This window comes from Macaca fascicularis, chromosome 10 (genome assembly GCF_037993035.2).
Source record: "Macaca fascicularis isolate 582-1 chromosome 10, T2T-MFA8v1.1".
NCBI classification, from domain to species: Eukaryota; Metazoa; Chordata; class Mammalia; order Primates; family Cercopithecidae; genus Macaca; species Macaca fascicularis.
In genome coordinates this window covers 25,340,366-25,357,385 of record NC_088384.1, presented here as the reverse complement: position 1 = coordinate 25,357,385, position 17,020 = coordinate 25,340,366, and the positions used below count along the sequence as shown (strand labels likewise).

The following is a 17,020-nucleotide window of genomic DNA, read 5'->3' as shown; positions in this document are numbered from 1 at the left end:
TTTATTGCAAACTCCGTTATACCTGATCAATAATAACCATGAACAAAACACAAAGAATATTTGTTACCAAGAAATGTAAAATGTTAGGGAGACAAAATCTTTTTAAAACAAGAAGTCTGGGCTGGGCGCGGTGGCTCAAGCCTGTATCCCAGCACTTTGGGAGGCCAAGGCAGGCAGATCACCTGAGGTCAGGAGTTTGAGACCAGCCCAGCCCAGCCAATGAAACCCTGCCTCCACTAAAAAGCACAAAAATTAGCCGGGCGTGGTGGCACGTGCCTGTAATCCCAGCTACTTGGGAGGCTGAGGCAGGAGAATCGCTTAAACCCAGAGGGTGGGGGTTGCAATGAGCTGAGACCACACCACTGCACTCCAGCCTGGGCGACAGAGCAAGACTGTGTCTCAAAAATAATTTTTAATTTAATTTAAAAAAAAAAGAAGTCTGTAATACAAAAATCACAGCTAGAAAGGAAGAATAGCTTCTAGTGTTCTATAACACCAACCTTGGCCTCCCAAAGTGCTGGAATTACACGTGTGAGCCACCGTGCCCGGTCCAGATTTTTTGTTTGTTTGTTTTGTTTTTTGTTTTATTGTTGTTGGGTTTTTTTGTTTTTTTGTGTGTTGTTTTTTTGTTTTGTTTTGTTTTTTGAGACAGCATCTCACTGTGTCACCCATGCTAGAGTACAGTGGTGCAATCAAAGCTCACTGCAGCCTCAACCGCCAGTGCTCAAGTGATCTCCCCATCTCAGCCTCCCGAGTAGCTGGGACCACAGGCATATGCCACCGTGCCTGGCTAATGTTTTTATTTTTTATAGAGATGGGGGTTTCACTATGTTGCCCAGGCCAATCTTAAACTGCTGAACTCAAGTGATCCTCCAGTCTTGGCCTCTCAAAGCGCTGGGATCACAAGCATGAACCACCATGCCCAGCTATAATGAAGATTTTATATGTGGTTTTTTAAGTCATGTTTTCTGATACAAGACTCAGTCGGGGCACACTTCTTGAAAACGTGTATATGTAGCTTTCATGGGCTGTTGTATAAAATTGTGGTTCAGATCTCAAGCTGTGTCATCAACAGACCTAGGTTTGAACCCTGACATTCCTGGTTGAGCCTCAGTTTCCCTATGTGCATAAAGGAGCAAGTCCTACTTTGTGAGGTTGTTTGAATGCTTGATACTTGGCGGACAGCACTGTTGTTATTCAAAAGCTAAATGTGGGTCCTGGGAAATGCTTTCTCAGCTATCCAATGGGACCGGTGTTTTCACTGCCCTGAGAAAGGGAGGAGTTAAAGGAAGCAGCCAGAAGTGGGAACACTAAATGGCATGTCCACAAATGGCTGCTCAGGACCTTGTAGGGGCCACAGAATGTGACCAGAGCAGGGTCATTTTGGGGAAGGAGAGGAGGTTAGACAAGCTGGACAAGCCAGTGGGTTGGCTTTGGAGTGGTCTCTCAGGCATGCAGGGTGTCAGGTGGCATCGGACTCGACTCTGGTGACCTGCATATCCAAGAAGAATGAAGGCATGACCAACAAGGAGCCCTAGAGGCAGGCGGGGCAGAAATCCCTTGGGTCAGCCTCCCTCTGATATCGAAGTTTTCAACTTAACCCCTGGGGAGCAAGTGCTGAAAGCAGCCAGGGCACTGGCTGAGAGAAGTCCCCTTCCCAAAGTTGGAGCAGGGAAGAGTCCAGTCGGGGTTAGGGTCCTAGGTAGGGGTTGGGGTCAAAGCCACAGTCCACTCTGTGCAAGAGCTGAGCCCAAAACCTGGCCCTATGCCCTGAGCTGGCACTGGTTCACCAGAGACACACACTCAGCATGGTGCTGAGCCCTAGGGCCTCGGGGAGCTCCTGATCTGCTGCAGACAAGCATCCCCAGACCAACGGAGCCCTGAGTGCTGACTGAGCTCCATAAGGAGGGTGATCACAAGGGCTGTAGCCCAGACCAGAAGGGGATGCTGAGGGCTCTGTGCAATAGTGAATCATAGAAGGCTGAAACTAAGGGGTGGGTAGGAGTTTCCCAGGTGGAGAATTCAGGGCACGGGGAAGGGAATGTGGAAAGTCCCAGAGGTCGCCAAGAGCATCGTGCTTTGGAAAGACTGGTGAGCAATGCAGTCTGGTTGGAGGTAAAATAATGGCTTGGAAGAGAGAGTCAGAAATAAGGCGGCAGGGATGGGGCAGGGAGTAATGCAAAAGATAGACCTACAGAACCTTGAGACTAGGGTTAGAAGTTTGCACTCTATCCTAAGATTTTTTTTTAATTGAGGTGAAATTCATACAACATACAATTAGTCATTTTAAGATATACAACATATGTATCTATGTGTGTGGTACATTTACAATGTTGTGCAACCAACACTTCTATCTAGCGCCAAAACATTTCCATCACCCCAAAAACAAATTCCATACCAATTGAGCAATTGTTCCGCATACTTCTCCTCACCCCGTAACCCTTGATAACCACCCATCTGCCTTCTCTCTCTGTGGATTTCCCTATTCTGGATATTCCTTATAAATGGAGTCATTCAATAGGTGGCTTTTCAGGGCTGGCTTCTTTCTCTGCATGTCATGTTTCCGAGGTTCACCCGTGCTGCACGTGGGCCACTGCTGCATTCCTTTTTATGGCTGAATAATAACTCCACTGCACAAATAGACCGTATTTTGCTCACTCATTCATCTGTTGAGGGAACAGATCCGATTTACTTTCTGGAAAGATTCATCTGGCTGCTAAGGGGAGGAGTATCAGGGCCAGGTGAGGATGAGGTCAGGAAACCACCGAGGTGCTGTCCAACGGCCCAAGAGAAAGGTGTTGATGGTCTGAGCATAGCATGCGACAGTGACCAAGAAGACAGAGGTGGACTGTAGAGGGGGAGATGGGAGCTGAGGTCTTCCACCAGGAGCTCACGCTTTGTGCCTGTGGAAAGCCTTTCACTCTGGCACCTGAGGGGGGCCGGAGTGGGCAGGGTCTGGTCTTGGGAAGCTCTGTGGTCCTATGGGATTCTCCCAGAGGGGATCCTGCCACTCCCCATCACAGTCAGACCAAGCGTGCCTGCATCTCTCCATCTCCCCTTCATCCTGGAGTCAAACTGCCATCCCACTTTCCCAGCGCCTCCTTGGATCGTATCTAGCTGACATCTCAATTCAGACCTCAGCGGAAAACCACGCTCTGCCCCGTGGCTCTCCCTGCAGTGAACTCAACACATTTTCATCTTGGTTGCTTACAATGGTCCGATTCCAGGGGCACGAAATGCACTTGGTAAATACATGGATGAGCAAGTGAAAATGAAGGCTTCTCTTTGCATTGAGGGGAAAAAACTAAATTGCCAGCCTCTGTGTACATAATTGGAACCAGTCTGTCAAAAAAGCAGATTCAGAAGAATGAGGCAGAGAGTAACTTGATTCTTTCTCCCAGTGACCCTTCAGGCACATTCTATATTATTTTTTTTCCTCTGGGTGAAAGCTGCGTTTTCATAGGTCTTCTGGTAACAATAAGTGCAGTCCAGTCTGAAAATCTTATAACCCTAAGTATCATTCATTTTGAAACTTCATCCCTCCCGCCACAGTGCTCCTCTGGCAGGGAATTTTGCAGACAACAGGCAAGGGAGGTAAGGGAACAGGAGACCCTAGTTTGGCTACACTGTTATGTTACAGAATATATAGAATGCTGAGTTTTTTGTCTTTTACAGGGTGTTCAATGTGGGAAAGTCTCCTAAGCCCAGCTGCTCTTAACTTTCCCCTTTGCTGGGGTTCTATCACCCTTTCAGTACAAGGCCACTTGTAAGGAGACCTATAGTTGGCTTCTGCCTGCAAAGTTCACAACTAGACCCAGAAAACATAGATCATATCCCTACTGTCATCAGCGATGGGATGCTCACTGTCAATACCCATTTTTATTCTCCTTGCTCTGCCCAGAGGCAGGCACACAGCCCCAGTCTGATTTTATCATTTATCTTACTGAGCATCAAATCCAGCCACTGTTATCCAAGCTACAAAAGAAAGGCACCTGCCAAGTCACGAAGAGTTCCCTTGAAGCCCTCCTCACTAGGCTTAATGTGAGGGTGATACACATTCTACCCTTCCTCCTATTATGCCCCACAGTGACCTCTCCCCTCAAGACAGTCCTTCCTGCCAGCCTCCTCAATGGCCCAATGCATTCTTCTCCTTCTCTTATATAAGCTAGAGGTGGGAAGAAGGGCTCAGACTGTAAGAGCTGCATCAATGGTAGTAGATGATGCCATTGGTACTCTGTCTAAACCGTGCAATACTTGCCACCATGTGCCCATAATGACTTCCTACTGCAAGCCCCTGTCCACTTCTCCAGCCTTTCTCTGATGCCATGTGGTCACATGGGCAGGCCAGAAGTGTTAGGGACTCAACACATCCAGGAGCAGCCCTCAGTCAATAAAGGATGGGAACTGGAGGATAAATACCCCAGCTCCTTCTCCCAATGGATGTGTTCTGCACCATCTCTAAATTTCCTGCAGGACTGAACCCAAAATGCACAGTGAAACCTGCTCATCAATGCACTCTTCATTGAGTCCTTCCCTTCATCTTGTCTCATTTGCCCACCAGTGCTGCCTGGGATGGCCTCCCAGACAAGCCAGACTTCAAAAGACATTTGTATCTTTGCTTGATCTCTGCATCTGGAGAATCCAAATGCAATCAACAGCCAAGTATCTCTCTTTGGAAAGTGGGAATGCACTGCACCTATTGTCTTGTTCTTAGCTTAGGGAGCCACTGCTAAAATTTCAGGACAACAGGATAAATTGCATTTAATAGTTTGTTGCACAGTTTACAATGTGCATTTATGTAAGTCATGGTTTCTCAAGTTTAGCCCTATTGACATTTTGGACTAGATACTTTTTTGGGGTGAGGGGCCGTCTTGTGCACTGCAGTATGTTTAACAGCATCCCTGGCCTCCACTCACCCATGGTACCCACCCAGTTAGGAAAAATATGTTTCCAGACATTGCCAAATGTCACCTGTGAGGAAAACTGCCCCTAGTTGAAAACCACTGACATAAATCATCTGATGTCATTTGGCAGAAACAGAAATTCAAAGAAGGATGATGGTGATGATGATGAGGATGACGATAGTGATGATGGTGATGGTAATGATGATGATGCCAAAAATGAAAGTGGAATATAACAACATAACATTCAAATGACCTCACCAAGCTTGCTCAGGTGCTAACGGTGAAGCTGGAATTTGAGTCCAGACATTCTGCCTGCCTCACCTCATCCCCAGAGCTCATGACATAGACGAGGAATATTAAGGCTGATTCACAGATAAGAAATTTCAGAAAAACCACATACCTTCCATGACAGTGACAAAGCTGAGAATCAAGCCAAAGCTTTATGATTTCCAAGCCAGTGTGCTTTTCCCAGCACATCACTCCATCCTATTTTATGGAGAACAAAGAGTTGCCGTATGGTTTTAAAATGAAAGCTATCTACACCCTTGAAGATGCTGTTACTGCATTTTGTCATTGAAGTGAAAGAATAAAGCCAAGATGCGCATTGTCTGTAAACTACTGTTACCAGTGGATCAGCTGTGAAGTCGGCTTAAGGAATATATTTGCCATCTACCATGTTTCACACTAGTCTAATCCAGCACTTTCATGAACAATCGATGTTTTATGGTACTTAGAGCTAAAGACGTCCTTCCCTACCATAGGTCCAAAGTTGACATCAGTCTCACTCTTTTCGCTGTCAAGTAGACTCTCTGGCAGGCTCTTTCATACCTTAGCATTTATTGAGCACCTACTGTGTGCAAGAAAAAAGTGGCAACTCCAGAATTTCAATATGGCAAAGGTTTAGGGGTTTCAATCTAGTTAAAAACTGTCAGGGGGTAGGAGGAGTCTGGGGCTTTGTCTGGAAGACATGTGTGCAAAGCAAGCAGATAGCTTTTATTTGAAGAAGACGTTTTGGGAGTAGCATAGGGGAAACTGATGAAAATTTGGGGGGCAATCAAAATCTCCCTAAGCCACCCCTTAGAGCAACTTTACATGAGGAACTATGGTGGAAGGTATTAGGGTGAATAAAATACAATCCCTGCCTCCCGGAAGCAAACTTTCGATACCTTTCTTTGTGTTTCTGTTGTTTCGTTCTGACCACCTGAAACACCAACATGGATAGTTGCCATCTCGCCTCCCTACTCCCAGACTAGCAGCAAACACCACCGTTGGCCATTGGATGAAGCTATCAGCAGGGAGAGCCACTGTCAGTCTGCATCAGTTTCGGGAACTCTGCTCAGGGCCGTTTCCTGGAACACCTCTCCTCTGGCACTGAATTGCTCAGTCATGCAGTTCCTGTATAAAACCCTTCAGTGTCTCCCCATCTCCTGTAAGATGATGTCCAAATGTCGAAGCTTGGCAATTTAAGCCCTTCCTGGTCTAATCCCTGCAGAACTCTGCAGGCTCCTATGCCTATCCCCATACCCCAGGCACACTGACCACTGGGCAAATTCCTTTCGGAAACATGGTCTTACTCCTTTCTTCCCTCTGCCTTCTCCCTACCATTTATTGTTTTGTTTTGTTTTTTGTTTTGTTTTGTTTTGTTTTGTGAGATGGGTTCTCGCTCTGTTGCCCAGGCTGGAATACAATAGCACAATCATAGCTCACTATAGCCTCAAACTTCTGGGCTCAAGCAGTCCTCCTGCCTCAGCCTCCTGAGAAGCTAGGACTACAGAGGTGCACCACCACACCAGAATTTTTGTTTGTTTGTTTGTTTTTGTTTTTGAGATGGGGTCTCGCTTCTCTGCCCACGCTGGAGTGCAGTGGCACAATCTTGGCTCACTGCAACCTCCACCTCCTGGGTTCAAGTGATTCTCCTGCCTCAGCCTTCTGAGTAGCTGGGACTACAGGCATCTGCCACCACACCTGGCTAATTTTTTTTTTTTTTTTTTTTTTTTTTTTAGTAGAGATGGGGTTTCACCATGTTGGCCAGGCTGGTTTTGATCTCTTGTCCTCGTGATCTGCCTGCCTTGGCCTCCCAAAGTGCTGGGATTATAGGCATGAACTACCATGCACGGACTTTCTTTTCTTTTCTTTTTTTTTCTTTTTTTTGTAGAGACAGGGTCTCTCTTTGTTGCCCAGAATGGTCTTCAACTCCTGGCCTCAAACAATCCTCCCACCTCAGCCTCCAAAAGTGCTGGGATTACAGGTGTAAGCCACTGCACCTGGACTCCCTGCTCTCTGTTTATCTGCCTCGGGGTCTCCTACTCCTTCTTGAGGCTTCAGAGCAAGAAACATCACCTCCTCCAGGAAGGCTTCCAGGAAGCCCCCAATCTCAGTTTCTCCTTATTTTCTCTGTCCTTACTTTGATTATAACTCCTGCCACAATCCCTGGCTTACAAATCTAAATAGATCACTACTCTGTGACCCTTCTGAGCGCAGCACAGTGCCTGGCTCATAGTAAATGCTCAAAAAAAAATTAATTAAGGAGAAGGAGACAAGAAAAGGAGAAAGACATGAGAGAGAGAAGATAGAGAGAGGGAAATAAGAAAAAAGGAAAGAAAGAAATATGAGTTTATATCTGTCCATGATGGATGAAGCCAAAGGTGAATTTTCTGGCATTCTTTCAATTAGAGATCAATTGTATCTAGCATGTCTAAGATGGCACATGTTTCTGTGGTATATTGAAGTGATTTCTGGATTATTAACTGTCCATTGTGGTTTAATTATTTAGTGTCAAGGTACTTTCTTGCATTGGAGTCTTTGAAAATGTGTCATCCTTTAACGGTATGAATGGTGACGGGTTTGAGTATGTCTCATAAATAAGGTGCCTCCATCCCACCTCTGCCCTACCCCTTAAACATAATGGATAACTCAGTTGACTTTGAGGAATTTGTCCCATGATAAATGGAAAGATCATTTCACCTTATATAAAGATGCAAGTTGTAATTAGCAAGCTGTCAGCATGTTCTGCATTGAAGAAGAATGAAAGATGCAGGTCATAGCCCCAGCCTGTAGGCTGGTGCCTAACACAGAGTTGTCACCTACGAAATGGTTGCTGATAATGGGAGTTTTGAAGGTGATTCTTCTTACAGCATTTGACTTTGCAATGAGTCCCATGCAGGCAAGACCATTGCATCAATGTGTCTTCAAAAACCCAATTGATGGCCGGACACGGTGGCTCACACCTGTAATCCTAGCACTTCGGGAGGCCAAGGTGGGCAGACTGCCTGAGCTCAGGAGTTCGAGACCAGCCTGGGCAACATGGTGAAACCCTATCTCTACAAAATACAAAAACAATTAGCCAGACATAGCGGCGTGCACCTGTAGTCCCAGCTACTCAGGAGGCTGAGACAGGAGAATTGCTTGAACCTGGGAGGCACAGGTTGCAGTGAGCTGAGATTGTGCCACCGCACTCTAGCCTGGGTGACAGAGTAAGACTCTGTCTCAAAAAGAATGACTTACGAATCTCTGTGTCACATTTGCAGTCTATGCCAATCTTACCCTCAGCCTGGGGGTAAGACAACTAGTCTAGGGCGTGACACATACACACTTAAGAAATTGTGTATTGCCTGAAAAAGTTAATCAAGGGCTTATTGAATTCCCATACTCTGTTTCACATGACTCTCCCTCTTCTCTGTCCTCCAAGCCTGAATCTGAGCAACAGTGACATCTTGACCATCTACGATGGCGACGAGGTCATGCCCCACATCTTGGGGCAGTACCTTGGGAACAGTGGCCCCCAGAAGCTGTACTCCTCCACGCCAGACTTAACCATCCAGTTCCATTCGGACCCTGCTGGCCTCATCTTTGGAAAGGGCCAGGGATTTATCATGAACTACATAGGTAGGTGTCTCATCTGGTCAATTTATTTTTTCTTTGTGTTTAGATGCAGGGTAAGGTGGTTTCCTCAAGGTTATTTGGAAATTTTGTACTACACTGATTTTTCATTGTGTTGGCACAGTCATGTTTAAGAGCCTGGGCTCTCTAGTCATGAGGACCAGGGTTTGAGCCCCAGCACGGTCATCAAGGTCTGTGTGGCCTTGGGAAAGTTACTGAACCTGTCTGAGCCTTCTTTTTGTCATCTGTAAGATGGGAATAGTGATACCTATTCCACAAGGTTGATACCAGGATTTAGTAAACAGTGCCTCATAACTTATGTTTCATGTGTGGTCAGCTGAGAGCCTGTTGTCCTCATGTTTCATTTGTGGTCAGCTGAGATCTTATATCAACATACTTCCTAATTTCTTCCCAATTTGTGCAACTTCTCAAACAGTGTCTTCACCTTCTGGCCTGAACTGAAGCTCAGCTCTCCTCTAAGACCTCTTCTTTTCCTGTAGCCTCGTTGAACAAGGACAGTCTTCCTCTCCCACTTCATGTACTCTAGGAGCTATAGATGCAAGAGGTGTCTTTCCTGATCCTCAACGTGGCCTCCAAACCGTATCTCTCCCACTCATCCTAAAACAAACAAAACAAAACAAACAACAACAACAAAAAAATGCTATCAAATTCAAGCTAAGCTCACACACTCCCATAACCCCTCCTGTGCTTTCATCCAATCACACTCTTCCCTTCTCATTTCCCACCCTGTAACTCTCCCTCATTCATTATTGGCTCTATCCCCCACTCCTGTTCAACCTTTAAACACCAGAGGGTCCCAGGCTCCATCCTGGACTGTATCTTCTTTTCCGGCTAGACTCAGTCCCTCCATGCCCTCATCTGGTCCCATGGATTTAAACAGTACCGATATCCATTGACCGGTTCGTACTTACAACCTTGACCTTAAACTCCAAATCCATCTGTCCAACTCCCTGCCAACTCCTCCCTTGCCTCCATCCAGTAGACATGTCAGATTTAACATGGCAAAACAGAATGACTTCTTCTCCTGCCCACCACCACCACCACTCAACTGCATCCCCTGCTGTCTGCCAATCCTAGGAAATGACACCACAGCTCTCCTGGTTTCTCAGGCTGCTTCCTCCTTCCTTGTCCCCATATCCAATCCATCCTCTCAGCTCCACTGTTACAATAGGTCTCAAATCCAAGCACGTGTCCCCATCTTTCTATGGTCACCACTCTAGTCCGAACTACCAACATTCCCAGATGTCAGAGGACTGGGACACCATGAAGTCCGACTCATCCCAGCCCCAGAAGAGACTTGCACTAACAGAGGAATTGGTCCAGCCCTATTGTGTCCCAGCAGAAGAAACCCTGGGCAACCAAGGATGAAGGGTTTCTCATCAGGGGCAGAGCTGAGCTCCCATCCACGCTTCCTCATTCCCAGCTCCAAAGCTTCCTTCACCCCCAACATTTTGGGCAGCAGCGGAGAACCTGGGAGACACAGAGGGTAATTAAGACGTAGCAACCTTTGACATCCAGAAGAATGGGTGGGTGGTTGCACCCCAAGAATTTCAATGGGCAGGATTCGGCCAGTGATTAGGAAATGTGCTTGCACTTCCCAGGAATTCGATTGGCATCTTGATTTCCAGGATGGAGCAGAGAAAAGGAGAATTCGTCCTACCTAGCCCTCTGCCACCACCACTACCACCAAAGACCCTGTGGTTGGAGCAAGATTCCATGTCTTTGGTTCTTTCTCCCCCTTCACTTAAAGAAATGTCCAACTAGGCCGGGCGCGGTGGCTCACTCCTGTAATCCCAGCACTTTGGGAGGCTGAGGCGGGCAGATCACAAGGTCGGGAGATCAAGACCATCCTGGCTAATGCAGTGAAACCCTGTCTCTACTAAAAAAAAAAAAAAATATATATATATATATATATATATATTAGCTGGGTGTGGTGGCAGGAACCTGTAGTCCCAGCTACTCAGGAGGCTGAGGCAGGAGAATGGTGTGAACCTGGGAGGCAGAGGTTGCAGTGAGCCGAGATTGTGCCACTGCACTCCTGCCTGGGCAACAGAGCGAGACTCTGTCTCAAAAAAAAAAAAAAAAAAGAAAGAAAAGTAAAAAGAAAAGGAAAGAAAAGAAAAGAAAAAAAAAAAAAGAATTGTCCGTCTCTAACTAGGTTGGTGCAGAAGCGATTACGGTTTTTGGAGTTTTAATTTGCAAAAACTGCAATTACTTCTGCGCCAACCTAATAATATGAATTGTCCTCTGTACCAGCACTTGCACCTAAAAAACCAAGCTACCCCCTTGACCATGGGCTGTCTCAAGAAGCCTCATGCATGCCAAAGTACATTTCTTGTGTTTTTATTTCCATATGGTGAACATTTTTCATCCCTGCCTGCTACATGTCCTCCTCTCAGAGAGGCTAACACGAGTATTGATCTTCTTTTTTATGTTTCCCAGGGGCCTTTTTACCTTTGATTGTGCTGCTAAATATTTTCAGAATGTTATTGCTACAATTTTGTGTGGGTTCCCTGCTCTTTTCTGGGCAGTGCCCTGGGCTTTAGGGGATAACTCATGTTGGCTGTCCAGGCAATACACCCTCCAGACTCAGCTGCCTTTGGAGGAATCTCTGGTCTCCTGGCTCCTGTCTCTCTCCTTAGATGTCCTCTCCCTCTCCACTGAAAGATGAGGTCATGGTTTTGCTTATTTATCTCCCCTAGTGCCCAAGTCAGTATTCCAAACCTGCATTCAGCTTGATGCCAAAAAAAAAAAAAAATCTGACTCTGACTCTATCCAAGGCTGATCAAGGTTAACCAGAAAGTCTGGCCAGTGTTCACTTTCTTGAAGAAGAAGTGTTCTTGTTAATTGAAGTTGAAACTTTTTGTGATTTGTATGACAACTTACAGTCGGCAAGCACTTTAACATATATTATTTTATTTTATCTTCAAATGCATTATCTCCATTTTCCAGAGGATTTGGTTCATAAAAAAATCCCTTGACACCTCCTATTTGGTAGGCTCTGCATACCAGGATATAGAGATGAATAGAATATTCTCCCTACCCTTAAGGCATTAGTGGAAACGAGAAAGGCAGTCCCATTAATAGACAATATCAGGATCACAAGCTGATGCTGGGGAAGAGGCAGGCAAAGGATTGCAGAGAATGTTTTTCAAGGATACACAGCTTGGCTAGTTTGGGTAACAAAAAAAAGAGAGAACAGCTCTTGATTGTTATTCCTGTTAAAGAGACACACAGTTAATTTTACAAGAATGGCAAACAGACCATTCTAGCTAATTGTGATGCCACTCAGTTGCTTACTACTTATGTTGAAGACCATGTTGAAAGAACTCCAAGGAGGTCATGCCTAAAGTCTATGGCAAAGAATGTCATGATTGATTAGTGATGCCTGCCATGGGCATGAAAAGGGTATTTACCATTCTGGATCTAGATTTTACCATACACATATGTAACTCCCATTCAATGGATGCATCAGATGGTAGGGTCAAGGGTTCCTGTGGTCACTAGAGAATTCTGAAGCTCCTATATTGACCTAAATGCCTAAGCCCAGCTCTGGAAGGTGGCCAAAGTTTATCTGCTATGATTGCAATTAGAGCCTTCCACAGGAAGACTCTGGGCCTACATGGTTCTGGAATGTGAATTCTACCTCCCAGAATTCACCTTTGAACAGAGAGATGCAAAGACCCATTCACTGTTTCCTGTTCTTTGCCCACTGTCTCTGGCCAAATGCATGGGATGGAAGGGATTAAGAAACAGAGGCGAGTAAGCAGTACTTTTTGAGAAGACTTTGGTTATTTGTTGTGTGTTTATTCCTCTGAGTCTAGGATAATAACTAAGCTCCATATTGTAAGTCAACTCCAATCAAATGACAGTGGCTCCCTGGAGTGCTGTTTTGAGGATTGGGAGGTTTCCACCTGATTCAAACAAACAGAAGGCTGTGCTTGATTAGTGATGTCTGCCATGAGCATGAAATGGTAGATGGTGGTGTGTATTAAGTGCATTTGTGCATTTCTTTTGCACAAAAATTGAATCTTGGTGCTAATCTTGACCATGAGACTGAAACCATGACTTCAGATCCCTGTATTTCTAGCGTCTAATAAGATGCTCATAATATCTCAGTCAAACAAACAAATGAATCCATCTAACTCATCTTAGTGTTCACACAACATCATCATATCCTGCATGTTACTTAACTTTCACATTGCCCATTGGAATAGGCAATGCAATAATTATTGACTCCACTCTGCAGATGAGAACAATGAGGCTTAGAGCAGTTAATGGGCATGACTGGAGTCACACCATTTCTTTAAAAAAGAAAGAAGACTAGAAAAGAAGTCTTCCAACTCCTAGGGCAGTTTTCTAATTCTTACTAAAGTTAACAAGGGCCCATGGGAACAGACCATTCCAGAACCTCCACTTAGGGTGTTTGGTAAAAAAATGCATGTTCCTGAACCAGTGTCTCTGGGGTACAGGCCCTGAATCCAAAGAACAAGAAGGTTATAGGGCAGTTTTTTAATTCTTAGCAAAGTTAACAAGGGCCCATGGGGATGGACCATTCTAGAAACCTCTACTTAGGGTACTTGGTAAAAATGCGTGTTCCTGAATCAGGGTCCCTGGGGTACAGGCCCCGGGATCTGAAGAACAGGAAGGTTAAGTGACTTAGCCAAGGCCACCCAGTTAGTAAACAGTGGGGACAAGATTTAAGCCAAGCTTCTTCTATATCGTGGCAGCAACTGAGAAATTACAAATGCAGTGGGTGCCACCAAGGAGACAGGAGGTCCCACGGGAGCGTGAAGCCGTGGTGGCCCGTATTGAAAAATCAGACAAGCAAGCCTTTCTCCGTCTCAAAGCATTTGGCTCAAGGCAGACCATATTTCTGGTGTCTGCTCCCATTTCTCCCCTTTCATCCACAGTCTGAGCATCTGCAGCTGTGTCCCAAATCCAGGGCTTGGCTGATTTTTCAGAGGCCTAAAAATAGAGGCTCCTGTCCCCCCACCAAGCAATTCTCGAAGCTATTTTCTTACCCTTCTTCTTGCAGACACCCATGAGATCTCCTTTCCCCAAATAAAATCATGATGAAATCCCGGGAAAAGCCATTGCTTGGTTCTCAGAATGACTTTCCTGCAGACGGCGGAGGTGCTCTGCGTTCCCCAGAAGCACATAAGAACTGCAAATTAATTATACAACATAATTAGCTCGCTCCTCCAAATCTGTGCAGTGGGCACTTTGAAGCAAGAATAGTAATAGTTTTCCATGCATTGCTACCTTAGTAACAAGAGTTTGTAGGAGAAAAACAGAACAATTACAGAGAAAGACACAGTAATAAGCTGCGGGTAGCATTTTCTGGAGTATGCTTCATGTTCACTAATGATATGCAATTGGATTTGAAGAATATACCAACGGTTTATTTTTATTTATTTTTGTTCAAATTGGTTTTTTTTTTTTCTTTTCTTTTGAGACAGGGTCCCACTCTGTCACCCAGCCTGGAGTGCAGTGATGCTTTCATGGCTCACTGCAGTCTCAAACTCCTGGATTCAAGCAATCCTCCCACCTCAGCCTCCTGAGTAGCTGGGACTACAGACACTTGCCATCATACCTGGCTCATTTTTTAGTTTTGTTATTGTTTTTGTAGAGATGAAGGGGTCTCCCTATATTGTCCAAACTGATCTCAAACTCCTGGGCTCAAGCAATCCTCCTGCCTTGGCTTCCCAAAGTGCTGAGATTACAGGCAGGAGCCACTGTGCCCAGCTTGTTTTTATTTTGATGGCTAATTATTTCTCTTAATGAATATTAAAAATGCATATATTACTTATTCACCAAACTCATGGATTTATAGGTATTCTTAGGATGAAGCTGAGCATATTAATCACCTATTGGTGTGTCATAGATTATACCCCAAATTAGCAGTAAACATTTATCATCTTGCAGTTTCTCTGGGTTAGAAATTCAGGAGTAGCATGAGTTGGATGGCTTTGCCCTGGGGTCTCTCATGAGGCTCCAGTCAAGATGCCAGCCAGAGCTGCAGTCATCTGAAGGCTTGATGAGCACTGGATGATGAACCTCCAAACGGCTCACACATGTGGCTGGCACGTCAATGCCAACTGTTGACAGAAGGCCTCAGTTTCTCTTCCTGTGGGTCTCTCTGGAGGGCTGCTTGAGCATCCTCACAATATGGCAGCTGCTTCTGCTGAAACGAGTGATTCAACAGAGAGCAAGGGGAGAACCTCAATGTGGTTATGACCTAACCTCGGAAGCCACCCAGGGCCACTTTTCCAATCTCCTATTCAGTGTTGGTGAGGACTACACAAGAGTGTAAATTCTGCTGGGTACAGTGGCTCATGCCTGTAATCTCAACATTTTGGGAGGCCCAGGCAGTAGGATTGCTTGAGCCCAAGGCTTCAAGACAAGCCCAGACAACATAGCAAGACCTCATCTCTACAGAAAAATTTTTAAAAATTAGCCAGGCCGTGATGGTACATGACTGTCGTCCCAGCTACTTAGGAGGCTGAGGTGGGAGGATCACTTGAGCCCAGGAGTTTGAGGCTGTGGAGAGCTATGATCACACCCTCGCACTCTAGCCTGAGCAACAGAGACCCTGCCTGTAAAAATAACGATGATGACAATAATAATAATAATAAATCAAAAACAAAAATAAAATAAAAAACAAAAATAAAAAAAATTTTAAAAGAGTGTAAACCCTCGGAGGCGAGAGTCATCCAGTGACATCCGGTGAGCAGCAGCCACAGTGAGGCAGATGCCGTTATAATTACTCCCTCATGAAAGGTCAAGGATCCTGAGCTGCAGAGTCAAAAAGCGACTGTCTCCCCGTCACACCGTTAGTAAGTGGCAGAGCTAGGATTCTGTCTGACTCGAAATCCTAGACTGGTTTTATCAAACCAGGACAATGTTCAGTGAGTTCAGTGGCCCCCAGAGAGAGGTAACCATAAAGCCTCACTATCGACGAGCTCTTGCCAGTTAAGTGATTTTGGAAGCGTGTTGCTCATTTCTAGAGGCTTTTTTTTCTCTTCGCTCATCCCTCTAGCCTTCATAAAAGGAGGCCCCAAGAATAAGACTGCTTCCCCCATCTAAGGCTGACGTTTCTCTTTTAAAGAGGTGTCAAGGAATGACTCCTGCTCAGATTTACCCGAGATCCAGAATGGCTGGAAAACCACTTCTCACACAGAGCTGGTGCGGGGAGCCAGAATCACCTACCAGTGTGACCCCGGCTACGACATCGTGGGCAGTGACACCCTCACCTGCCAGTGGGACCTCAGCTGGAGCAGCGACCCCCCATTTTGTGAGAAAAGTAAGAGTGGTCTTGTGTCCTTCCCCTAGGTCCCTGGGTGGCAAATCCCTTCTAGGGATCTTTTCTGGGTGGGTGCCGTGGAGCTGTTTAATGTAGAATCTGGACTCCCCCTACCCCACCAATTCACGAGCATTGCTCACAAATGTCATTTTATAACCGTCAGTGGGATCACAGACTCAGGTGCCTTCAGAAACCTGGCCCATAATGTAAATGAGTGAGATAAGCTGTGTGTGAGACATTAGGGAGTGGTGTGAACTCCAGTGAAGGGGAGTGTATGTAGCCTGGTGAAAAAGAACATTTGGCTGGGTGTAGTGGCTTGTGCCTGTAATCCTAGTGCTTTGGGAGGCTGAGGTGGGAGCATCATTTGAGCCCATGAGTTTGATAGCAGCCTGGGCAATACAGTGAGACACCATCTCTAAAAAATACTAATAAACATAAAAATTAGCTGGGTGTGGTGGGACATACCTGTAGTCCTAGCTACTCAGGAGGCTGAGACAGGAGGATTGCTGGAGCCCAGGAGTTCGAGCTGTGATTATGCCTCTGCCCTTTAGCCTGGGTGACAGAGCAAAACCCTGTTGAGAGGGGTGGCAAGGAAAGAGAGAGAGAGAGAGAGAGAAGGAAGGAAGGAAGGAAGGAAGGAAGGAAGGAAGGAAGGAAGGAAGGAAGGAAGGAAGGAAGGGAAAGAAAGAGAGAGAAAGAAAGAGAGAGAAAGGGAGAAAGGAAGGAAGAGAAAGAAAGAGAGAGAGAGAAAGAAAGAGAGAGAAAGGGAGAAAGGGAGGAAAGGAGGAAGGGAGGGAAGGGAAGGGAAGGAAGGGGAGGAAAGGGAAGGAAGGGGAGGAAAGGGAAGGAAGGGAAGGAAATGGAAGGGAAGACAAGGGAAGGGAAGGGAAGGGGAGGGGAGGGAAGGGAA

The 17,020-nt window shown here is 45.7% G+C and overlaps 1 protein-coding gene across 15 annotated transcripts in view; it reads left to right on the top strand.

Annotated features, from left to right (window-relative positions):
- SEZ6L (seizure related 6 homolog like) overlaps positions 1-17,020 on the top strand; it is a 217,342-nt gene that overhangs the window by 165,135 nt on the left and 35,187 nt on the right. For all 15 annotated transcript variants that reach the window (XM_074004128.1, XM_045363908.3, XM_074004127.1 and 12 more), the window contains 2 exons: positions 8,593-8,789; positions 15,916-16,110. In XM_074004128.1, the coding sequence (XP_073860229.1) occupies positions 8,593-8,789; positions 15,916-16,110 (392 nt within the window). The remainder of the gene's footprint in view (positions 1-8,592; positions 8,790-15,915; positions 16,111-17,020) is intronic.